We start from the raw sequence: 25,217 nt of genomic DNA, 5'->3' as shown, positions 1-25,217 counted from the left end.
CCACCCCTCGCCCCTGCCCCAGCTTTCTGAAGGCCGATTCACAGCAAGTTCAGCCAGCACGCTCTGCTTCCTCCCGCGCTCACATTCCTAACACTAACACACAGCCCCATCCTCCTGCAGAAACTCACGGCCAGGTGCACGGCCCGAACACCAGTGCCAGGGGCCGCGGAGACGGCTGAGAGGGCTGGAGCACCGACTTCCGTGCAGATCCCAAGTCTCAACCCCTCCAGGGCCCCAGCCAGGTGAAGCACTGCTGGGAAGCCCCCCGCTCCTCCCCCAAGCCCATGTCCAGATAAAAATGATCCAGTTAAGTGAACTGACCACCCCAGGTATAAGGGGACCCCTCATGGCTGGAGCCGCTGTTTCTGTTTCTGCCCCCACAACACCACACCTGTCACGGGGACTCAGTTCCCCCCTCCAGATCACCATCTGTTACCTTCCCTCTTGGTGGCCACCTTGTGACAGAGAGGAAAAGAATAGCTGTTGTAATTTTCTTTTTTTGCGGGGGGTCCACTTGCTCTGAGGCAACCCCCCAGCTCCATGCTCGGGGATGCACCACGCAGTGCTGGGGTGGGCAGGGCAGGTACCTGGAGGAGTGTGAGAGTCCTGAGGTCCAGCCCGGGTTTCTGTCATGCAAACGAGTGTCTGGCCCCTTGAGCTGCCTCTGCAGCCCCTTCTCATCTGCTTGACTCTGTGCCTCACTCTGAACCTGCCTCGGGGGCACAGCGGGGTGGGGGGGGGTCACTCGGATGCGGGGGTGGGGCAGGCCAGCAGGCACGCCCTGTGGCCCTGTCTGCCTTGGGAGCAGCGGCGCCCGCACAGCTCCTTTGGGGCGGGCTGGCACCGGCTCCAGTTCCCACCACTGCAGCGACGCCCGGGGCCGGCTCGACCCGCCTGCGCTGGGCGCTGCTTCTGTCCCCGAAGGACTGAGGGCTCGGGCTCTGGGTCAGGGCCGGCGGGGATCCCAAGCGGCATCTTCAGTCCGGAGGCTCTGGCCAGCCGGTCCCTTTCCATCCTCACCTCGGCCTAGCATGGCCTGTCGGGGTTGCCCGGACCCCGGGCTGCCAGCAAGGCCAGACTGGCCACTGGCCCAGGGCCGGGAGCTGTCCCTGCCCCACTTAGAGGCCGAGGGCAGGGAGGCCGGGGACGCGGCCGCACAGCCGGGCCCGAGCGGTCATGACCTGGCCAGTGGGCGCTCACCGGCCGGGACTGCGGGAGCGAGAGGGCCGGGAGCCACCTGGGGCGGGTGTGAAGGAGTGCGACCCCTCGGGCCCACCTCGCCGTGCCCCAGGACCCAGAGACTGTGACTCCCTCCGCCCCAGAGGGTGAGGCCGTCCCTGAGCACTGCCAGGAGTGATTCCTGAGCTCAGAGCCAGGAGGAAGCTCTGAGCATCAGTGGTGTGGCCCGCAAACCAAACCAGACCGAGACGTGGTGAGTGGGGGTGCCTTCTCGCGGGGACTCAGGCCGCAGGGCACCCCCGGGAGCCCCTCTGAAAGGGCACTGCCCTCACCACAGACCCCTCCTTGTCCTGCCACAGTGGGGACAGGCACTGCACAGGATGCACCGATTGATTCATTTATTTTGTTGGCGGGGGCGGGGGGGGCAGAGATCATTCACACTTGAATTTCTTATAATTGCAGGAGTTAGGAAATACATTAAAAAAGTTCTTTCACTTTTCTGGTTGGTCGATTCTTTCTCCTGGGTTTTGGGGCCACACCTGGCTGTGCTCTCTGTGCTTGGGGATCACTCCTGGCGGTGCTCAGGGGACTGAAACATGGTCTGGGGGCTGTGTGTGAAGGGGGACTGAACCTGGGTCAGCCACGTGCAAAGTCAGTGCCCCACCCGCTGTACAGTGTCCCAGTCCTGTCTTCCGTATTTCAAAGTGTGAAAAAGTCAGTCCCAGCTTTCAGGCCAGTTTGCCACCCCATAGACGGAAGGTTCTTCATGGGTGTCTGCGCTGTTACTTCTGGCAGTTAACTCCCTGAGCACTGCAGTTACTTTACTCTGCTCCACAGTAGATCATCTGAAGCCTTAAATTGGGTTGAAGTGATGATAGTCATAAATGGCAGCTAATTAGGAAATAGTGTTGTATGTTGAAGAAGTAGTCCTATTTTTTTTCTCTGATCTGATAACACAGTCTTGGAACTTTTAATTTAATTGAAATAATGTAATTTCTTTTTGGAGGGGCTTTTTTTGGGTCACACCCGGTGATGCTAAGGCTGATTCCTGGCTCTGCACTCAGGAATTACTCTTGGCGGTGCTCAGGGGACCCTATGGGATGCTGGGAATTGAACCCGGATCGGCCGCATGCAAGGCAAACGCCCTACCTGCTGTGCTATTGCTCCAGCCCCTTGGTTTGATGTTGTGAGGGGCAAACGCCCTACCCACTGTACTATCACTCCAGAAAATAACGTAATTTCTACTGAAAGCAAAAGCATTACCATTTAAGTATAATGATAGTAAAAAAGCCCTCTTAAACTGTAAAGGCTTCTACTGCCATCAAGAACAGAGCGTTTCTCTGGAACATCCCTTCAGCCTTAGTTTCCAGGAAGCATCTTCTAACCCATTTGATGACTCTGGGTGCCCAACGTTTCCTCTGCACCCAGACAGCCTGCTGCTGGCGGGGATTTGGCAGTCAGCCCATCGCCCACCAGAGACGCTGGGTCACAGACCCTCGGAACCACACAGTGACTTCCCAGCGGCAAGAGGCTCAAGGCCCCGGGGATCATCTCCAGAGACAAGAGAACTTGAAGGCATTTCAGAGACATATTTGGACCATATTTCGGTTTCTATGGCATTCACTTCCTAGTGCTTCAGCCATAAATTGCTCTGAGTTTTAGGAACTTAAAACAGTTTTGCAGTTTTGCTCCCCCCCTCGGGCTGAGGTTTTGCTGGGCCAAAGTTGAGGGGCTGGCGGGGCTCGCTCTGTGAGACCCCCTTTCCCTGCTTTCTTTACCTGGCTCTCGCTCGGGACCCCCCTGCCCTTCTCGAAGCGCCCCTCCATCTGCCTGCATCTCCTCCTGGGCACCACGGCCGGGCTGGTGCAGAGGAAGCAACAGCCTCAGGCGGCAGGACCCAGTGGCACCTGCACAGGCTCGAGCCGGGTCAGACTCCCTGGGCCGGGGAAGGCTGGGTGAGACGCGACCCACTGACACTGCAGGGGTTCTGACGGAGCTGGACACAAAACAGACAGACGAGAGCTGGCCAGCAGCATTCACGGTGACAGTCATCTCTCCACGTCACATGTCACACGCACAGGCCCCGGGGAGGCTGCATGTAAGTGCTCATCTACCCGCAACGCTCCACTCAGGGGCCGAGGGATGGTCAGAGTCTCTGCCCTAACCGCAGCCCTGGGCCGCTGCAGGACACTCTTTCCAGGGTGCTGGGGCCAACCGGGGGGCGCTGCAGAGATGCAGAACACAGGGCACAGCATCTCCCCCTGAACCCTGAGGCCGAGCTCGTGCCCAGGGCGGTGAGCTCCGCAGAGTCAGCCACGAAGAGCAGTGCGGGGGCCGGAGCCGCATATGAGCCCCACACGCACCACTGCAAGGACCCTTGAGCACAGAGCCAGGAGTAGCTCTGAGCACTGCCAGGGGTGACCCACAAAATATTAAAGGAAAAAAAAGACTCCAATGAGCAGCTGGGCCCTCAGCAGTAGCCGCGCCATGGTCAGAGACACGGTCAGCGGGTTCCGCGAGGCCGTGTGCCTGGCGGATTCCCTGTTCGTGGCTTTGCTAATCTGGGGGCTGTGCCCAGGGGCTGCTCCCAGCTCAGGGCTTGGGGTTATTCCCGGCGTGGCTCCAGGGAGGGAACCCAGGCCTCGTTCCCGCTGACCTGTCCCTCCGGCCCATCTCTCTACCCATCTAGGGGTCCGCCAGCGCGTTCAGGGGCCACCAGGGTGACACCTGCAGCTGCGGGAAGCAGACACGGACGTGGGTCTCTGTGCAAAGTGTGTGTTCCCGCTCTTCCGGTCAACTCCCCGGCCTGCAAGCGTTCCCCTCCCCCAGCCCCCTCCCGCCCGCCCTCCCCCCTCCCTTTCTCTCCTGCCCTCCCTCCCCAACCCCTCCCTCCCTTTCTCTCCTGCCCTCCCTCCCCCAACCCTCCCTCCCTTTCTCTCCTGCCCTCCCTCCCCCAACCCTCCCTCCCTTTCTCTCCTGCCCTCCTCCCCCAACCCCAACCCCTCCCTCCCTTTCTCTTCTGCCCTCCTCCCCCAACCCCTCCCTCCCTTTCTCTCCTGCCCTTCCTCCCCAACCCCTCCCTCCCTTTCTCTCCTGCTCTCCTAAAGCCAACAAAGAGGCAAGACCAAGAGGCTCTCTGACCTTCTCGAGAAGAGGATAAGGATAAAGAGCTATTTTAGTTTTAATGGGTCTGACTATTCTTGGCAGAGAAATGAGCAAAAAGCACAACAGAAGTCCAAGGAGTGTGTCTGGAGGTGCCTGATGGGGCCGCCCCCTGTCCCCCCTCCCTGGTCGGGGGCCACCCCTGAGGCCACGGCCCTGCTTACCCAGCTTCTGGTCAAACCGCCACGCGGCCACGTAGCCATTGTGCCTCAGGCTGCTGTGCGCGGCCAGCGGCACGGTGACGTACATGGGCCCGTCCACCAGCACCGGCGTCCCATCGCTGCCCAGCAGGTGCACGCTGACGGCCGTGACGGGCGTGAGGTCGTGCCGGGTGCTGTTCCCTGGAAGCAAGAGGCATCTCGTCACTCGTCACAGACCCAGGCAGTGGGCAGCCGGGCTCTGTCTTCGAGGGGACGGGCCACGGGGGTCGTCGAAGGGACCCTCAGAAACTGGAGGGTCCGCGCAGCGCCAGCCAGCTCTGAGCATCTGTGAAGGGAACCAGACCCCGGGAAAGATCTCTGTGCAGGGCGGGTGCCCAGACCCCGGGAAAGATCTCCGTGCAGGGCGGGTGCCCAGGCCCACTGGGCCCTCGGCCAGTCACCGCCTGGAGACTGGATGCCTGAGTGAGACTTAACCTGGGGGCAGCAGGAGAGGCCGGGCCTGGCTCCAGCGGGGCTTCCAGAGATGAACTCAGGCCTCCTAAAAGTCAACGGCCCAAAATTCAGACCTGAAATATTTATGCTCTTCCAGTGGCCACTGTTTCTCTGATGGGTTTGGGAGAAACTTAATACATCGATCATTCCACATTAGAGGCCTCTTACCCAAGCCAAAGCTTAAATGACTGTCTCCTTTCCAGAGAACTTTGGGGATGCTTACGAGCGTGGTATTATATTTATACACTTAAGCAACCCGCTTTAGAAAAAAGTCCCTCTCGGGGGAAACCTATTATCACACAAACTCGATTCTGTCACGATTTAAAATCTTTTCTTAAACCCGACAAGGGAAACGCAGCGGCAGCCTAGGAATGCTAAGCTTCCTTTGCCCGCAGGGCTTCTCAGGATGCCGCGGGTGTCCGACCTGCCTGTGATTAGCCCAGCGAAAGCAACCCCCAGCGAGGGGAACGGGAAGCGTTTAGAGGAAACCAGCAAACGGAGAGCTTCGATTCTCTGCAGAGCAGATCCTGCACAGCTGACGCCAGCCCAACCGCTGACACATGTATTCCCGCCTCCGTCCCTCAGCGCCTCTCAGCGAGAGAGGCACAGGGCGGAGGCCGCAGTCACCTACGCGTGGCCTCTGCAGTCCAAGCCCAAAGCCCGGATGCGTCGTTCCAGGGGAAGGAGATCGTGACGCAGCGTCTGCCAGGACCCGAGGGTGGCCCTGGGGACCGGGCAGCACGGGCAGGGCCGGCTCTGAGCTCTGCTCCTGCTTCTGTTAAGCTGCTTCCCAAGGGCAGGGCTGAGAGCTGGCACCGGGGCGCCCGAGCTGCCCTGGCCTCTGCCACCCAGAACCCCGAGCCCCAGGCAGTGCTGAGCCAGAGCGAGCAGGGCCGGTGCCGAGCGCTCTGGAAACTCCACGCCCACCTCCTCCTCCCACGTCACTCTGCTCGGGGACCCCGAGCCGGCGTCCTGGCATCCCCACCTGGTCCCAGGGCTCAGCTCCCAGCATCCCCGGCCCGGCCTCTGACAAGCTCCTCGGGGATTTTCCTGACCTGGGACGCTGTGGAGGCAGGACCGGCGCTTCCTGTGCTGGGCTTGGCGGAGCGGGTGGGCGCGCTGGGACGGTCCAGCAGAACCGCGCGCTCGGCCCACGCGGTGGAGGGGGCTGTGCAAAGCGCTCGCCCACGCTCACGCCAGCCTCCGAGGGGGCTGCTTTCCCCGCTGGGGACGCCCACGAGGCAGGCTTCTGCTCCCGCCCCTCCCGCCGGCCCTCCCCCCGATGAGTCACGCTGGAAGGGTCCCGGCTCAGCTTCCAGTCTTTGTGGTGAGGCTGTCACTGGATGTGAACGCGGAGTCCTCTGTTTGTCCTTCCGTCCCCGTCCGATGTAGAGTCACTGCACCCCCGGCCCCCTCGCCCCAGCCCCAGGGTTGCAATCAAGAGGGGCCGCGTCAGAGCCACGGGCAGGGGCGGGGGCGGGGGCGGGGGCGGCTCGGGGCTCTGAGGGGCTCCTCCGGCTCTGCCTTCCGGCACCGCTCTTCCTGCCGAGGCCACTGTGCGGGGTCCCCTTCATCTTCCTGGGGTCACGAGCAGCAGGAACAGCCGGAAGCCCCCGGGGAAAGCCCAGCGCAGATAATGGAGGGGGTGGGGTGTGGGGCTGTGAAGGGGGGGTGCGATGGGGCTTCGGAGTATATAGTCAGAGCAGTGGGCATGCGGGGGTCTCTCAGCGGCCAGCCTGGGGCCTTCGCTCACTGGGTACCACCTGAGGATGCTCAGCAGCTGCAGGGGCGCTCGGGCTGTCTGTTTACTGGGCCACCCCGGCGATGTTCAGGGCCACTCCTGGCTCTACACTCAGGAATCACTCCTGGTGGCGCCTGCCCAAACTTCTAAACTGACGCCTTGATTTATTTTTCTGCAGCGGGGTCCCCTTGGCAGTGCTCAGGGGACCACATGGGATGCCGGGGATCGAACCCGGATCTGCGGCCTGGAAGGCCAGAGCGCTCCCGGCTGTCCCGTGGCTCTGGCCCCGCTGCTGCAGCCACTCCTAGCCCCGGAGGCAGCTGGGCACAGGGTCAGCCCAGCCCTGCTCCCACCTGCTGCGTCCCCTTTCCCGGCCCATTCCGGGTCGGTCTGTCTCCGGGCCAAGGAAGGCGAAGTTATGTCAGGAGAGGAGTTTCCTGTCCTCCCCAGAACCCCCCTTCAGCCGGCCGGGATGACAGAGGGATCTAAGAAGAGCAACTGCCCCTCAGGTGGACAGTCCTGCACTCTTCCCCCTCGGTCTTCACTTCCGTCATTTATTCGGGAGCCCGGGAGTGGCACAGCGGGCTGAGTGCGCGGCAGGGGCCGCAGGGCGTCCTGCTGGGCCGGCGCCTTTGCCACCGTTCCGTGGCGGGCTGCTGGGGGGACAACAGCTTCAGGTGCCCAGGACAGGGCCCTCCTCTCCCGAGGGGGTCACTGAGGCTCAGCGGCCACACTGCCAGGCAGAGCTGAGAGGGGAGGAGGAAGGTTGGGGCCCGGGGCTTTGGTGCAGGAAGACAGCCCTGCGCTGGGACGAAGGAGAGGTCCAGGGTTAACGCGCTTCCAAACGGCTCAGTCAGGACGAGCCCCAGCGAGGTGGGCCTCAGTGAGCCCCCGAAAGCTGCTGCCACCGCCTCCGGGGTCCGCGCTGGGGGGCGGCGCAGGGAATACCAGCCGGGAGGGCCGTGCCCGCGGACCCTGCCTCCGTGCGGAGGGCTCCGGGAGCCGCCTCGGAGGCTGTGTGCAGGGGTGCAGACTCCCGAGCCCCACTTCCCAAGGAGGGTTCCGGGCATCCCCTCTGGCCCTGACACCTGAGCACGGGGAGCCAAGGTGGGGCCCAGCGGCGGCCGCTTAGGGGTGCCAGAAAGAATCAAACTCTACGTCAGAGCGTCTTCGGTGGAAGCCGAGAGGCAGGCAGGGCCCCGGGCCCCCCCTGCACTGCTGGGCAGGCCTCTGCTCCCGGCCAGGCGGGTGGGCGGGGTGGGGGAGGGGACGGAGGCCAGGAAGAAGGCTGCAAACCTCGACCTCCGAGGCTCCCAGGGCACAGGAAACCCCACCCCAAGGCAAAGACCGGCCCTGAGCTTCCGCCGCCACCGCAAGGAGGGTTCCCCACCCGCAGGACGCGCCCGCACGCGGACACACACGCACACACGCACGCACGCACGCGCGCGCGCCAGCAGCCCTGGGCCCTGCCCCCGCCGCCCCGGCCCGGCCGCGGGCACCTGAGCTGTTGCCGTCCAGCGCGCGCAGGTAGGGGAAGCTGTCCACCTCGGCGGGGCTGCCGGCGGCCGTGAGGAAGGCGGTCAGGTCGCTGTAGCTGGTGTTGTCGGGCAGGTGCAGGGCGCGCCGCTGGAAGTGCACGCGGGGCTGCGGCCGGGCGCCTGCGGGAGGAAGGAGCACCCCAGCCGTGAGCACCCCGCCAGGGAGCCGCCCCCTCCCCACGCCCCCTCCCCTCCCCCGCCCGAGCAGGACACGGAGATGTGACAACACGCTATTATGGGGACAGAAATAATAGCCCATTGTCACAGGAGTTTTGACACGGGATGTGATTTTTTTTTTTTCAAAGAAACACTTTGGGAGTGCTATTTGCAACTCCTACTTCCACTGCGGGGGGGGGGCTTGCCTCTGAGTGGGGGGGAAGGCCAGAGTCTGAATGCGGGGGGGGGGGGGGGGAAGGCCAGAGGGGCGATGCGAAGGGGGGTGAACAGTTTCCTTAGTCAGATGAGGCCAGGGACGCCTTTGCATCCTCCATGTTCTTGGTAAAATCCAGTTGAGGGCTTGGAGCGAAAGCAAGGAGGGGGTGGGGGGGACTTGCACGAGGCCGACCCGGGTTCGATTCCCCCCACCCCATAGGGTCCCCTGAGCCCGCCCGGAGAGATCACTGAGTGCAGAGCCGGAAGTGAGTTCCGAGCACCAGCCGGCAAGACCCCCAAGCAAACAGCAACAGGAAGATCCCCGTGAGACTCGGCCCCGCCCCCAGCAGCCCCGGCCAGGAGGGGAGGCCATGGCCGGACCAAGAAACTCCCCCAGCAGGAAGCCCAGTTTCCCTCTGACCTCTTCAGAAGAGACCCTCACATGAACGCGCGTGAAACGAGGGTCCCTCGAGCAGCCTGGAGTCTGTGCACGGGGCGGGACGGCCCCTCCAGCCCCTCGGCCCCCGCGATGCTTTGGGGAAAGCCTCACCCTGCCTTCTGAGCCTGGAGCTGCCGTGTCAGGGACGAGGGCCAACCCGCTCGCCCCTGAGCACTGTCCGGGCACCAACACCGCAGGGCGAACAGACACCGGAGGGCCATGCTGGCCCACGGACCGCCCTGACAGTCTGGCGATCTCGGACCCTCTACCCCAAGGCGCGAGGGAGATCAGCTGTCCCGGCGGCCACCTGGGGGCGCCTTCTCCCCACCCACGTCTGCCGGGGGCGGTGGTCCCTGACTGGGCCCGATCCTATAGCCCCCACCAGGGAGCTACCGGATGGTGACGGAGCCAGTGCACTGTTCTCGAACCCGGGGACCTACCGCCCATTCTCTGTCCCTGCGGGCCTGAGGAACTCCCCCCAGCTTAGAGAGTCGGGGGGAAGGGAGAGAGGCAGGCCCAGGGCTGGGCTGGGAGCCGCCCCGGGCCCCTGAAACACCAACACTTGCCTCCTGCAGGGGCTGGTCTCTTGTTCCACAGCCCATGGGTGGCAGGGCAGGGGGGGCGGGGCCCGGGCCGGAGGTCCCTGTCGAACCGCGGCCACCTCTGCTGGACTCGCTGGTTGGTCCTCCCAGGCCCCTCCCGCGCTGCTCTTAGCCCTCTGGCGCTGGGATCTGCCTCTGGGGCGGCCCCCATGGTCCCGGTGTGCTGCCCGCCCTCCCACGTGTCCTCACCCCGCTGCTGGCCCCCCGCTGCCCGCCCTCCCACGTGTCCTCACCCTGCTGCTGGCCCCCGCTGCCCCCCCTCCCACGTGTCCTCACCCCGCTGCTGGCCCCCGCTGCCCGCCCTCCCACATGTCCTCGCCGGGCTTCTGGCCCCCACTGCCGCCCATCTGGAAAGTCCTGTGAACCCCAACCACTGCCCGCTGCCTCTGACCGAGGCTTTTCTCTCCCATCTCCTCCACCGTCTCCCGTCTGGGGGGGGGGGGGGCGCTGAGAGCGGGGGAAAGGCAGTGCCCCTACCCTCACCTCAGGGGGCCGGGACAGGGGCCCTGCAGCGGGTCCAATCAGGCGGAAAGGGGCGGTGTCTGGAGGCTCCTGGGACTCTGCCTCAGGGAATGTTAGGATGTCAGTGACTTTTCAAGAATTAAAGGCAGGGGCTGCAGCGATAGCACAGCGGAGAGGACGTTTGCCTTGCACGCGGCCGACCCGGGTTCGACCCCTGGCATCCCATATAGTCGCCCGAGCACCATCAGGAGTGATTCCTGAGTGCAGAGCCAGGAGTGACCTGAGCATTGCCGGGTGTGACCCAAAAAGCCAAAAATAAATAAATAAATAAAAGCCCACTGGCCAGAGAGAGAGAAAAGGGGAAGAGGCACAGCGTGTGCCCAGAGAACCAGGGGGCTGGGCTCCTGCGGGCTGAGGCTGGGACCCCAGACCGAGGGCCCTCAGGTGGGCAGGTGGCATTCTGGGAGGGGCTCATCCTACGGGGGCCCCACTGCTGCGGGCCACGGGGCATCTCCCCCACCTGGGCCCGGCTCTGCCCCATCCGGGCCTTCTCCCACCTCTGTCGTACCCCGCACTACACCCCGCACTTCAGCGGGCCCCCCCTCCCAGATGGGGGGGGGCGTCTGAGGGTCGGGCGAGGGGGGGCCCCTGTCGGCAGCTGGAAGCCCAGACACGCTGTCCATGGAGCACAGGCAGGGCGGCACGGTGACCACGGGCTCGATCAGCGTGTCCACACACGGACCAGAGGTGGGCGGCGAGGGCAGGGGAGTGACCGCCCGCAGCTAGTCCGGGCGTCGCTCGCCTCCCCAGGGCACCGGCTTCACCTCCTCTCTCCTCCCGACGGGCGCAGGACCCCCCCGCCGGAGGTGCTGCCCCCACTGCTCTCCCCTCCCCCCCTGCGTCTTCCAGGCTGAACCCAAGTCCCTGGGGGTGACTGCATGAGCCTCGACGTGGCCGTGGATGCGACTCAGCCGCAAAGCACTGTCTGTGCATGCTCGAGACCTGGGTTCCATCCCCAGCTCCACCGCGCACCAAAATGGGCGGCAGGGTTTGGCCCCACGGGCTCTTCCTGTCCCGGCCGAGGGCCTCTTCCTCCCAACCAGCACGCCCCCCGCCCTCCGCCTCAGGGATCTGAGCCATCCAATGTTGCCTGGGGGATGCTAGAGAGGTGGGGGAGGACGCTTACCATGCGCACAGCACCCCAGTCACATCCACACCCAAGAGGGCCCTTGAGCCCCATGAGGAGAGACCCCTGAGCACAGAGCCAGGAGTGAGCCCTGAGCACAGAGCCAGGAGTCAGCCCCTAACACAGAGCCAGGAGTCAGCCCTGAGCACAGAGCCAGGAGTCAGCCCTGAGCACTGTTGGGTGGGACTCACCTTCATCCCCAAAGAAAGCCAGGATGGGGGCTCAGGAATCCCCCCGCACAAATGCCTTTTCTCTCTCTCCACACCCCCACCCTGCTGTGACGTGGCTGGTCCTTGGCCACGTGCCACCTTGAAATGTCAATTGACGGTGGTCACCATCCAGCCCCATGACCCACTCTCTGTCCCCGTCTCGGTGACCTCGCCACAATGGCCACTCTGTTCCCGCCCCCGCCGGGGAGTGACCCCCCAGGCATGTACCCGAGCCTCGGCCCCCACCTCTGGACAAAATGCTTCCCACGGGGCCTCTGGACTCTCTCCCCAGGGGTCACCCCAGCTGCCCCCTTCACCTCCAGCCAAGACCCTCCCCCCAGCCCGTCTCCTAGACCACCTGCCCCGGGGTGCCCACGGGCACTGCAGGGCCACCCCACCTTCTTGCTCACTAAGCGTCCTCATTCCCCCACAGCCCGCCCCCTGCTGGCCGCTTGCCCCCCCCCAGGCGGGACAGGGCAGTCTCGGGCCCAGTCCTTTGCCCCTTTCCTGTCCCAGGCCACGCAGGTCACCCCTGCCCGGGGGCCAGGCTGCCCCTTGCCCTGGCCGCCTTCCGCCTCTCCGGCACCTTGTGGGGGTCGGCTGGTGGCCTGGGGCCGGAGTCGGGGGCAGCGCCGGGCTTTCGGGCTGGATCTCGCCAGCAGGTCCCCCCTCCCAAGGCCCGGAGAGACGGTCAGTGCTGACCCCGCCCCACCTACCTTGGAAGCCCGAGACGATCTGGACGACGTCCTCATAGACCATGAGGGTGGCGGGCCGCTCGGGCAGCAGGCCGAGGCTCAGCGATGAGAACACTGTGGGCAGAGAGCGTCAGGGGGCCGCGGGGGCAGCCACTCGCTGGACCCGCAGACACCCTCGGGCGCTTCCTCAGGCGCCACAGAGATGGCGACCCCGGGGTCTCCGCGCTGGGCCTGACACAGAGCTCGGAAAGCCCTCGAGCCCCCGAGTGAGAGTGACCCCCTGTGGCCAGAGTGACCCCCTGTGACCAGAGTGACCCCCTATGACCAGGGTGACCCCCTATGACCAGGGTGACCCCCTATGGCCAGGGTGACCCCCTATGGCCAGAGTGCCCCCTATGACCAGGGTGACCCCTATGGCCAGAGTGCCCCCTATGACCAGAGTGACCCCTTATGACCAGAGTGCCCCCTATGGCCAGAGTGCCCCCTATGGCCAGAGTGACCCCTATGGCCAGAGTGCCCCCTATGGCCAGAGTGACCCCTATGGCCAGAGTGCCCCCTATGGCCAGAGTGACCCCCTGTGACCAGAGTGACCCCCTGTGACCAGAGTGACCCCACATGACAGTGACCCCACATGACGGAGTGCCCCCTATGAGCAGAGCAGGGCTGGCTCCCGGGCGGTGTGCAGAGAGAGGGATCTTGCACATTTGAGTGTGTGTGAGTGTGTATACATTGAGTGGTGTTGCCCTCCCCATCCGTGGTGGTGCTCATGGGGCTAGTGCGCAGAGGGGCCGACCTGTCACCCCACGCCCTCGCCATGCGTCTCGGGGAGCCTGTGGGCAGGCGCGTCCCTCTCTGTGCCCCGGGGACACTGCCCTGCCCACCCCACGGGGACACAGGCTCCCGGGCCCTCGGCCTCAGCCCACCCAGCTCTTCATGTGGGTCACCTGTCTCCTGAAAGCAGCCTTGGACTGAGCCACGCGGGAGGGGCTCAGACCCGCATGCCCGCAGGGACAGCCTGGGTGTCGGGCCGAAGCGAGGGCAGTCGGCGGCACTGAGGTGACTTCCAAGGGGAGTCTCGGGGCTGAGTTTTCTGTTCTGGGGCCACGCCCAGTGGTGCTCAGGGCTTACCCGCACTCTGTCCCTGCAGTCCCTCCTGGCAGTGCCGGGGCACGGTGTGCAGTGACGGGATCGAACCCGGGATGGTGCATGCAAGGCAAGCGCCTGGAGCCCTGTGCTGTCTCCCTGGCCCTGACGCTTGCTACTTCTAAGCACGTGAGTGTGTGACTGTGTGAGTTGTTTGTGTGCATGAGTGTGGGTATATGACTCTCTGTGAATGTGTAGAAGTCTGTGCACGTGTGTGGTGCTTGGATGTATGAGTGTGTGCGTGTGTGTGTAAGAGCATATCGGAGTGTATATGTGAATATGTGCATGAGTGTGTATTTGAGTATGTAACTGTGAGAGTGTGTATGTGTGAGTGTGTATTTGAGTATGTGTGTTTGTGTATGTGAGTGTGTGTATTTGAGTGTGTGACAGTGTCTGTGAGTTTGTGTGTATTTGGGTATATGTGTGTTTGAGTGTGTATGTAATTGAGTGGGAGAGTGTGTATCTGTGTGTGCATGTATGAGTATGTCCGTGTGGGTATTTGAGTGTGTGTATGAGTGTATATGTGAGTGTAAGAGTGTTTGAGTGTGTGTGAATTAGTGTGTGAATGTGAGAGTGTGTGTGACTGTGAGTGTCTGTGTGTGTATATTTGAGTGTGTCTAGTGTGTCTATGTGTGTATGAGTATACATTTGAGTGTGTGTGAGTGTGTATACATTTGAGTATGTGTCTGTGTGTGTGTATACTTGAATGTGTCTGTGTGTGTGTTGTGAGTATATGTGTGAGTGTGTATATCTGAGTATGTCTGCGTGTGTGTGTGTATATTTGAATGTGTGTCTGTGCCTTTGTGTATTTAAGTGTGTGTGTGTGTGTGTGTGTGCATGTGAGTGTGCTTGCCACACGAGCACCCCACTGGGCTTCCCTGCCCACTCTTCTTCCCGGGGCTCCTGGGTGGTCAGTGGATGTCCTCAGCGGCTCCTGCCCCGCCTTACCGGGCAAGCGCACAGGCTTCCATGGGGCCGAGTTGGGGACGTAGGCGTGCTTCGAGGCGGTGACCATCAGCGGAGTGCCCAGCCTGTACTGGAACTTGATGAAGGCGACGCCATCTGGCCCCGCGGTGCCCGAGGCGATGGGCACCTGGTTGTTGAAGACCTCGATGAGGGCGTCCGGGATGGGCTGGTGGGTGCTGGCGTCGCTGACGTGGACCTTCAGGGTGACGGCTGCAGGGGACCCAAGCGGGACAGTGAGCTGCGTGGGGCGCAGGCGGGGGAGGGGAGGAACCCCCCTTGGACCTGCGAGCCAGAACATGCCCCTGGCAGCCACTGGACCGGACGGGGCTTCCTTCCAACTGCCCCGTCACGCGCTGCCTTCCCCGCCCACAAACAGTCAGGGAAACGCACCCCCCCCCACCCCGGCAGCCAACAGTGAGCCCCTGGGTCTTCCCGGCCAGCAGGGGGCCGCACGATGGCCCTTCAAGAAGCCCCCCAAGCCTGGAAGTGAGCAGGCCGGGGGGGCCCCAAAGCCGGGAAGCCAGCCAGGCCGGCGGGCGGGGCGCTCACCGTGCGTGTGGCTGACCCCGGCATCCTCGACGGGCCCGAGAAGCCCTCGGAGAAAGCCCCGCGCGCCAATGCATGTGGCCATAAGCAAAATCAAAACAAAACAAAAAGCCAGGCCAGAAAGAATTCCCAGCTCTGAAGGAGAGGAATGAAAGGGTGTGAAGTGAAAATCGTACAAAGTCAGGGCCGGGGGCGTGGCTTAAGCGGTGGGGCGTATGTGCAGCTCTGCCCGGCCAAGTGCCATCGGACAGACTGACGGACACAGCTCCTTTGTGTGCCCCCACCCCCCCCCACACTTCCCGAAGCCCCGACAGTCACGCCCACCAACACCGGCATCGCCAGGTACGCTCAGCGACCGGCCCTGTTCCCGAGACCCAAGACTGAACCTGCCAAGAGATGGACCCACTGAAATGTCTCGGACGCTCGCAGCGGAGGCCTCGGGGTGCCTTCAGGAGGGGGCAGGCCCCGGCGCCGCCCCCACAGCCCACAGCCACTCCGGCCAGGCTCTACGGCCTCAGAGCCGAGTCTCCCAAACCGCAGGGTGAGAAATTCTGGATTTTCTGGGGTGTGCGATCGCAAACATCCCCAAACTCTCCAACACCCACATGCCAGTAGGGCGGACGGGACGGAGTGGGACAGAAGCCGCCACGCAGAAGGCTTCCCTCGCAACAACACTGAGTGACCCTCAACAGGGCCTCGGTGTCCCCATGGTGAGACGCAACAACTTTCAAATTTCCTTCTATGGAATTTTTTTTTTTTTTATCCATTAACCAGTTAGTGGTAACAAGCAACATAAAATACATCATTGTGGGCCTGCTACAGGGTGCAGGCGTGGGGGAAGTGGGGACAATGGTGGAGGGGAGATGACAGTGGTGGTGGACAGGGGTTGGAATACTGAACGCCTGGAACATTCAGTCATGAGCAACTTTGTAAATCATGGTGTTTAAATAGCACTGTGGCACTGTCCTCCCACTGTTCATCAATTTGCTCGAGCGGGCACCAGTAATGTCTCCATTATGAGACTTGTTGTGACTGTTTTTGGCATATGAATACGCCACGGGTAGCTTGCCAAGCTCTGCCGTGCGGGCGGGATACTCTCGGTAGTTTGCCGGGCTCTCTGAGAGGGATGGAGGAATCGAACTTGGGTTGGCCGCTGTGCAAGGCAAACGCCCTCCCCGCTGTGCTATCGCTCCAGATGTTTAAATAAGATGGTGAAAAAAAAATTTTTTAAAAGAACCATGTATTGGGAGTCAACTATTAATGCCGGAAAGGGGATGTGCAAACTCCTGGCTCTGTGGTTGCTCAGGGGTCGCTCATGGGGGCTGAGAGGGCCACGGGGTGTGAGAGATCAGTCTGGGCTCGGCTGCATGCAAGGCAAAGGCCACAGGAACATGGGACCCCCGTAAAGCAACGTCGATCGGAAATTGCTCCCGGGGGCTGCTGATCCGTAAGTGAGTAAGATTTTCGCCAAGACAGAGTCCCTTTAAGAGATTCTGGAAGGCTCCGGGAACTGCGAAGCTAATGAGCGCTATTCAGCACATCTATAAAATTAACACGCACACCTTCGCCAAGCTTTAAGGACCCGCTGGAAGGGGCGAGTGGAACGGTTGCCAGGGAAACCGCTGGCGGGAAGGTTCCGTGTGTACACATGGATGTGTGCGCACGCAGGCGGGCTTGCAGCCCTCCCTGCACGTGTGTTTTAAATGGTTCTTTTTGTTTTCTTCTAGGCGAGGTCAAACTTAAATGCCATTTATTCTGAATAAAGCAGGCCCTGGGTATGTTCTGCCTCCAGCGAGCCGGTCAGGATGTGCAGAGTGGGAGCACGTGGGGAGGCAGAACTCGCTCGCGACCTGCCGAGGGAAGTGAGGGCTGGAAGGGTGAGCACCTCCTCTGGGGCCCTCCGGGGGTTCAGCAGAAAGACCAGGTCCTCGCCACAGTGGCGGCTCGCTGGGGACGAGGTGGCGAGACACACGTGCGCTGCTCTTCCAAGAAATGGGAACGTTCAAGAAAGGCCAGTGAACCGATCAGAGACGTTTTCTGCTGTCCTGGCAGGTGTGTGGACACCTCAGGGTGCCCGAGGTCGAGGACGGGAGTCCGTGTCCAGGCCTCCTGGCCAGATGGTCTGCCTTCAGGTTCCTCCCGTGAGCCTCCGGGAAGCAGAGGTGCCCGTGTCTCGGGAACACCGCCGGGGTGTGAGCGGAGAGCGACACGTGGCACGCCAGGCCGCTCCTCCCCGCCTCCCTGCCTGGGTGCCAGGAACCTGACCAGGCGAAGCAGCTCTGGAAGGCGCCACCGCCACCCTGGGCAACCCCGTCAGGGAAACAGGTGACCTAGGACAGAGGGCACCAGCCACTGGGCTCCACGTCGCGCCCGACGTCCTTGCCTGGGTCCGGGAATCGGCAGTTCTCGGGCCGATGGCCTCCGAGAGCTGCCCTCCAAAGGCGTTTCCATCCCAGAGATGCTCCCGAGAAGCCCCGTATGCCTGAGCCTCTGCTCGACGCTGGCGGCTGCCCCAGCCTTTCCCGTTTTTGAGAAAGAAGGGGCGCGTGGAGAAGAGCATGGGGCAACCTCAAGGCACTTGCCTGGTGGGGCCTCATCGCTCTGACACCAGGGGGCGCTCTTCCCGGACGGTGCCTGCACCCCATCCTTACCCACGCGCCCCAGTGGGGTCCACCGGGTTCAGGGAAACCAACCAAGCAGAAGGAGACCTATGTGCCTGGGGGAGGGGCCAGGGCTGCCCCTTCGGATCCTGATCCCCGGCTGTCGCCATGACCTGACCCCGACCCCTGGCCATGACCTCTGACCTCTGGCCAGAAGGTCTTTGTTTTCCCCACTGGGTCTTCCCGTGCATTCCCACAGTCTGTCTCAGGGATGACCCCGCCTGACCTTGTTTCTTGGCAAGCTCCAGCCCCTCCCGGCCCTCATGCCAGCCTGCTCCCGCCCACCAGCCACAGGGCTCTAGTTTAAAGGGGCTGTTGTCTAGAATGTCCGACAAAGCCGGGGTGGGGAGGGGGGAGTCTGAGGGTTGCTCGGCCTGGGCTTTGGATGTGGTCTTGCTGCGGGCAAGCTCGGACGTGGTCAGGCTCCGTGGGGATTGTTTTTGCTCTTAAACCTCCAGGGCAGGAGAACCACATCTAGGTCATGGCAGGAGTGACTGAGGCGCAGAAGGGAAATCATGCGTGCAGCCCGTGTCTTCGTGGCTATTCACGCGACACTTAAACACGTACGGGTGCTTGGTGAAATGCCATTCCTGTGCTTCATTGAACCTTTATGCCACGCATTCGTGTGTGTGACACATTTACGACATGGAAAATGAGGGTGCAGGCACTTGGTAGGGCACATGTGTAAAATGACACAGATGTATTTTTAAACATGTGTCCTGTGTGAGGGAGATCACTCCTCTGGGTGAACAAAACCTCATCAGGATCCACACACACCCGCAGTTGCGCGTGACGGGGTTTCCTGGAAACTTCACGCTTTCCCAGCATTTGCTAAATCCCTGCTTCATCTGCAGGGGAGAGTGGACTGTCGTGGGCGACGGTGCCGGGTGAGTGGTTTCCGCTTCCGAGTGTCAATAGTAACGCGCGGTGTTTTCCCCACGGCTCAAGTCGACAGAATTCTTAGTTTGGGCCAAACAGATGAAGAGTTCGCTCCCACCTTTCAGAGCATACAGGAGTCTATGCCAACGAGTGATGGATTAATCAAACACAGGGACCTGCTGGAAACACGAGCATGCACGCCTTGCCCGCTGACTCCAGGAGGGCACGCTGGAACAGTCCCTCTGCCAGCATGCAGCAGTGGCGCCAGGGAGCGGACACTTTCTCTCGGAGACGGGGGCTGTGCTGAGTGCTCCTTCCCAAAGCATCCCTAGGCGTCACCTGGGAAAGGGCCGAGGGTTTAGAGTCTACACGGAGCCATGAACTGGGTCACGCCAGGAACACGCACGCCACTACAGCAACATGGGAACATGCTGCTCAGTCATGGGAGTCAGGACCCGCGGGGAGGCGGGAAGGCACAGGGAGAGTGGGAGGTGCACGCAGCCCTGAGCGGGGATGCTGGGAAGCTCACGCGAGTCCCGTGTTCCCAGCCAAGCTGCGGCTGCCAACCAAGAGATGGAACAGGAGCAGGACAAACGGGCCCCGCGGATGGGAGCACCGGGCACATGGCTTCCGTGCAGACACGCCCTCTTGCCAGGGCGAGCCCCGTCCGCACACGCAAAGGCACCTTTCTCTGAATCTCCTCGTCGCCTCGGATATGAGTTCAAGGGTTTGGGTGAGGTTGCCAGAGGAGAAATATTTCTGGGTCTCCCCTGAAAAAGTCCCTTTGGAATCTCACCCACGTGCGCGGGAAGGGTCCACTAGAGGCCTGCTGGCCGTCTCGGTGCACTCAGAGGACTCTGAGGAGCCGTGTGGATGATGAGATCTCTTGACGGTCCAATTTAGGGTGAAGATGCACCAAGGATGACCACCCCCCGAGGAAGGATATCAGAAATAAGGACCAGGCAGAGTATGACAGCCTACAGGGAGCACTTCAGAGAGTACCAGCCTACAGGGAGCACTCCAGAGAGTACCAGCCTACAGGGAGCACTCCACACAGAGCACCAGCCTACAAAGAGCACTCCAGAGAGAACATCAGCCTGCAGAGAGAACCCCAGAAAAAGTACCAGCCTACAAAGGGCATTCCACACAGAGCACCAGTCTACAGGGAGTACTCCAAAGAGCACCAGCCTGCCAGGAGCACTCCAGAAAGAGTACCAGCTACAGAGAGCACAGGACACCAGAAGCCATTGCCAGCGTCTCCGTCTGTTCTTATCTCTGAGGCCTTATCTGCTGCCACCCAGAATGCAATCTGCAAGCATCCATCGTGGCAAACACGTCTGCCAGATCAAGGTGTTTAGACCGTGGCTCTGGCATGCCACAGGCCCGCGGGACTGAGCTTCCAGATCCTTCCTTCCTGGGCGGGGGCTGCAGCATTGCGCAGCGCAGAGGCAGGGGACTGTCGTACTTCCTGCCGCCATGCGCCCCCAGGAGCAGAAGGGGGCCCCGCCCACACGCTCTCCGCCCAGCAATACTTGAACCTGTTTTTGCAGGAAGCTGTGACTCAGCACAAATCCCGCCACTTCCCACTCATTCGCCTGGTGTCGCTGCGCCACCGCCACGGCCACATGGGGGCGCAACTCGTGACCTGGGTGGCACCCACTGCAGGGGGCTTCAAATAGGCCTGAGCTAAAGCGAGGGACGTGGCCTTGTGGGGTCGCAGGTCGCCGTCAAGGGCAGGATTTGAGGAAGACCCTCGTCCCCCCAAACAGTAATGTCCGTTGCCACAGTGTGACTCTGTATCCTCCCAAGACGGGGTCTTCCCTGCGCAGTCACCCGGACACTCACTAGAGCTTCTTCAGGACCACGGGGCGGGAGGAGGGGGAGATGGACACCCCTCACCTGCAGAAAGGTGTCCACGGGTCTGGCCGCTGCTGAGACGGCTGCTCCGGCGTCCCGCCCAGGCGCCCGCACACCGCACAGCCCTGCACAGCAGCCCCAGGACCTCCTGAGAGAGGGTCCAGGTCTCGGCTCGCCAGAAAGCAAAACTGTCATCTCGGCGGGGAGGTGAGTCAGGCTGGAGGAAGGCGCAGTGTCAGAAAGACAAACATCTGCTAACATTTAGGTTGGGCTTGGCTTCGGGGTCACACCCAGCAGTGCTCAGGAGTCACTCCTGGGGGGGCTTGGGGGACCATATGGTAGCCAGGGATCAACCCTGGTGGGCTGCATGCAAACAAGTGCCGGCCGTCTCTCCTATTACCCCGCCCCTGACATTTCCTTAAAACTGAAGTTTGAAAAGATGTGAAACAATTTAGATACATTATCAATGGGGGTGGGGGAACCTGAAGATACATTGAATCCCGTGTGAATTTCAAAAGAACACAGAAGAACACAAAGAACCTAACCTCAGAGGCTTTCACTTTGGGAAGCATTTCCCATCCTTTTGCTGACAAGTAAACTGTAACTTTTGCACTTTTTTGCTTAAAAACATGATGAAAAGGGGTGGGGTGGGGGTGACGGGAGGGAAACTGGGGACACTGGTGCTGGGAAATGTGCACTGGGCAGGGATGTGTGTTGGAGCACTGTATGACTGAAACGTAGTCATGAGCAGCTCTGTCAGCCTATCTCACAGTGATTCAATTAAAAATAAAAACTGAAAAGCTGCTAATACTCCAGTATAGAAAATGTTGTGGTGAAATATTTCTGCTTGGTGATGGACGGACCCCTGATTTGGAGGGAAGAACAGTACGAACGGCACGTTTCCCACTTACGCTGGGCTTGGGTGGTGGGGGCTTGGTGCTCACGCAACAGGAATCGCCCGGTGTTTGGGGGTTGGGCTCAGTCTGCAGACCGGACGTGACAGCTACGTCCTCTCCCTTCCCTGGCGAGTTTCTAGTTTCTGCTGGGTTCAGGCGTGCACCCTGGGTGGGGGCACTTCTTGCTCCTCCACGGCTGTTCTGAAGGATGGAGCTTAGCTCCCGGGATCGGCGGGGGGGGGGGAGTGCGTGAGCTGAGGGGCAGGAGGCAGGGGGCACGGGGCCAGGCAGCCCCTCTGTGCGCCTAAGGCAGGAGTGACGCCCTCTTCACCCCTCCCCATCCTCTACCCCTTATGGTGTGAGGAGTGAGCCGGTATTTGATGCAACTTGCCTGGGGTCTCCCAGTGGGTTCAAGGTGATGGGCAGTGAGTGGGCTTCTTGCAGGAAACCGCCAAATCCTTCTTGGGGGACACTGCCCCCCAACACTCTCCCTTGGATCCCGAGTGGCAGGAATTTGTGGCCACAGCTGCCCCTCTTCGGGACTCCGTTTCTGGGGGCCCTTGTGGACCCCCACCCCTTCCTTGGCTACAGGTGGCTGTATTTCATCCCTTCCGTGCCACCTAACTGGGCTGGACCTTCTAATTGTCCCTGCAGACAGTAGGGAGGGGACAGAGCCCCGGATGGCCGCGGGCACACACAACTCAGGCTGCCTCCGGCATTGCCGAGGGCCCCGGAAGGACAGACATCCTGAGTTTTGACAGTCGAGAAAAAACCCCAGAGGCGTTTCGGAGGTTCCCAGAGAACTGAAAGGTGCTGGAGAGGACGGAAGGGAGAAAAGAACGAGAACCACGAAGTCAGCGTGGGGCAGATGCGCCCACCGCACTCCCGACCAGAGGAGACCCCTGAAAGGTCAGTCCTGGACACCGCATGGCCCACTGAGCATTGCTGGGTGTGGCCCCAAATAAATTGAAGGACGGGGGTCCCAGCACAATGGGGACGGAGGGGGGGGTGGTCCTGGTGGGCAGGGGCTGCAGGCAGATGCACTGTCTGGGCCAGAGCACAGCCTGGGGAGCACGGCACGGTTGGTGCCACCAAAGCACCCACCGCTTCCTGTACAGCAAGAGAGAAATGCCCAGAATTCTGAGTCCGGGAAAGACTCTGGCGCAGAGTGGAGGAGGGGGGACCTCAGAATGCCAAGTCATCCCCAGAAACCTGGAGACACGCCGCTGGGACACCTTCCCAGTGACTCGTACCCGCCTACTGCTCTCTTAATCCGAGACACAAGAACTGTAAGTGGGGGCCAGAGCGGCAGAACAGCGAGGAGGGCGTTTGCGTTGCCCATGGCCGACTTGGGTTCGATCCCCAGCATCCCATCTGCTCCCCTGAGCACTGCCAGGAGTAATTTTGGGGTGCAGAGCCAGGAGTAATCCTTGAACATTGCTGAGTGTGGCCCCAAAAGCCAAAAAAAAAACCAACCCGTAAATATAAAACGTTACTGGTACCTGCTCGAGCAAATTGATGAACAACGGGACGACAGTGCTACAGTCAGTTAAGTATAAATACTTCAATTTCTGGGGCGGGGGTGGAGGTGGCAGATCCTTGGCACATGGGAGGCCTGGGCTGGATCCTCAGAACGGCACGGCTCCCTGAGCACTGTCGGGTGTATGCCCCCATTCTATGAATTTTTTTTAAAATAACTTTTTATATTGGATAGACCCGTTTAGACCACTTCTAGTCGTGCCCAAATAAAGTCAGGTTATGAAGTGCCTGACTGAAACTAAGCCGGCAGGCATGGGAAAACACAGGAAATTCAGCCTCACTTGACTTCATCTAAATCGAGGGACTCGCCACGGTGTTGTTAAGTTTAGGGGCCTGGGATGTGACTTGCCTGTGGGAGCTTCACCCCAGCCCCCTGCACCCTTCCTCCTCCACAGCTCTCTCCGCCCGGACCGTCCCGACTTCCCTGCTGACTCCCGCCAAGTCCGCGGCACTGACGGGGCTGGGGCCTCCTCCCACCTTCCAGCATTCCGTGGCAGGCCTCTGGCCCCCTGGGAGGCCTCTGGCCCCCTGGGAGGCCTCTGACCCCCTGGGAGGCCTCCACACAGCGGCCGGTGCTTCTGAGTCTGAGGGTGCCCAGGGAAGGAGTCGAGAGTGCGGGGTGCTCCATAGCACGTGGCGTTGCTGAGCCCAGAAGCAGCAGGCTGGTGGCCACCCCGAGGGTCAGCTCAGGCCACCGGGGAGCAGAAACACGGCCGTGTGGCGTGTGGGGACAGCCCAGCCCAACCCAGCGGCCACCAGACACACACGTTTTCTTGTAGGGTGGGGGAGGAGGGTGGCTTCTCCCCCTCCCCCCCTTAAAGGAGCACTCAGTTTCACATGCTAAAAGCTGGTTTACAAATTTTCTAAGAGTTCCGTTCAAGTGAAAACTTTGGGGGGCAAACATTAAAACCAAAAAAAGAAAAAAAAGAAGCCAAATCACAAACACTGTGAAATGAACCGATGCTTCCATACGGCCAGACCAGACGCCCAAGGAAGAACCAAAGCCATGGAGGAAAACAGCCCAACCGGCCCCGCTCCAGGGACATGGAAACAAACCTCCAAGGACATCAACTAGCCGCAAAAATTCCTCAGACACCCAGTCTCGGCTCAGACCACCAGGGTGATCTCGGGAGTTGGGTGGGCCAAGATCCCACCCTCCAAAGCCCCGGCAGCTGGACTCTCACTTTAACCGCTGCCACCAGGCCTCTGGCTGGACAGCCCAGTTGTTCTGGATTTTCTGGAGCCCACGGCCACATTTGTGGCCACACATTTCCAAATTCTATAACACTGGCATCCCAGCACACCAGATTAGATGGGAATAGAACCAACCAACCTAGGCTAACAAAAGCATTCACACAGAAGGCTTAACTTGCAACAAGAGCTTAGTAAACCCTCAGACAAGAACTTAAAGTCCCCATGGTGAGATACAATTAGTTTCACAAATTTTCTTTACTGGAGCATCTTTTAAAAATTACTCCAGTAGCCATTTAGAGGTAATCACTGTATCACTGTCACTGTCATCCCGTAGCTCATCAATTTGCTCAAGTGGGCACCACTAACATGTCCACTGTGAGACTTGTTACTGTTTTTGGCACACTTAATACACCACAGGTAGCTTGCCAGGCTCTGCCGTGTGGGCGGGATACTCTTGGTAGCTTGCTGGGCTCGCAGAGAGGGGTCGAGGAATCAAACCCAGGTTGGCTGTGTGCAAGGCAAATGCCCTACCCGCTGTGCTATCGCTCCAGTCCTTAGTGGTAATAAGCAACAGAAAATAAATTATTGTGGGTCTGCCACGGGGGCAGGCTTTATGGGTGGTTGGGAAAATGGGGACAATGGTGGAGGGAAGGCGACTGTGGTGTGGGGTTGGGGTTGGGATACTGGATGATGCAACAGATCATCATGCACAACTCTGAAAAACAAGGTGTTTTTCGGCACTGACGGGGCTGGGGCCTCCTCCCACCTTCCAGCATTCCGTGGCAGGCCTCTGGCCCCCTGGGAGGCCTCTGACCCCCTGGGAGGCCTCTGACCCCTGGGAGGCCTCTGACCCCCTGGGAGGCCTCCACACAGCGGCCGGTGCTTCTGAGTCTGAGGGTTAATAAAGGGGGGGGCAAGAAAAATACGTGATTCTGAACATCAAAATTAGGGCTGGAGGGATAGTAAAGGAGGGGCAAGTTAAGGCACTTGCCTTGCCTCACCCAACCAGGCCAGGGTTCAAGCCCCAGCACCGCTCAGGGTTCCCTGAGAACTGCCAGGAGTGAGCCCTGAACGCAGGGCCGGGAGTAAGTCCTGAACGCAGAATTGGGAGTGAGCCCTGGGCAGAGCCAGGAGTGAGCCCTGAGCACAGAGCCAGGAGAGACCCCTGAGCACAGAGCCGGGAGTGAGCCCTGGGCAGAGCCAGGAGTGAGCCCTGAGCACAGAGCCAGGAGTGAGCCCTGAGCACAGAGCCAGGAGTGAGCCCTGAGCACAGAGCCAGGAGTAAGCTCTGAGCAATCA

The 25,217-nt window shown here is 61.2% G+C and overlaps 1 protein-coding gene across 2 annotated transcripts in view; it reads right to left on the bottom strand.

The window, feature by feature from the left end:
- FAM171A1 (family with sequence similarity 171 member A1) overlaps positions 1-25,217 on the bottom strand; it is a 65,649-nt gene that overhangs the window by 9,877 nt on the left and 30,555 nt on the right. For both annotated transcript variants that reach the window (XM_055146720.1, XM_055146721.1), the window contains exons 2-5: positions 14,330-14,557; positions 12,260-12,352; positions 8,235-8,393; positions 4,506-4,682 (exon numbers count right to left, since the gene is read on the bottom strand). In XM_055146720.1, coding sequence (XP_055002695.1) covers positions 4,506-4,682; positions 8,235-8,393; positions 12,260-12,352; positions 14,330-14,557 — 657 coding nt within the window. The remainder of the gene's footprint in view (positions 1-4,505; positions 4,683-8,234; positions 8,394-12,259; positions 12,353-14,329; positions 14,558-25,217) is intronic.

Source organism: Sorex araneus, chromosome 9, assembly GCF_027595985.1.
Source record: "Sorex araneus isolate mSorAra2 chromosome 9, mSorAra2.pri, whole genome shotgun sequence".
Classification (NCBI taxonomy): Eukaryota; Metazoa; Chordata; class Mammalia; order Eulipotyphla; family Soricidae; genus Sorex; species Sorex araneus.
This window is presented reverse-complemented; position numbering and strand designations above follow the sequence as displayed.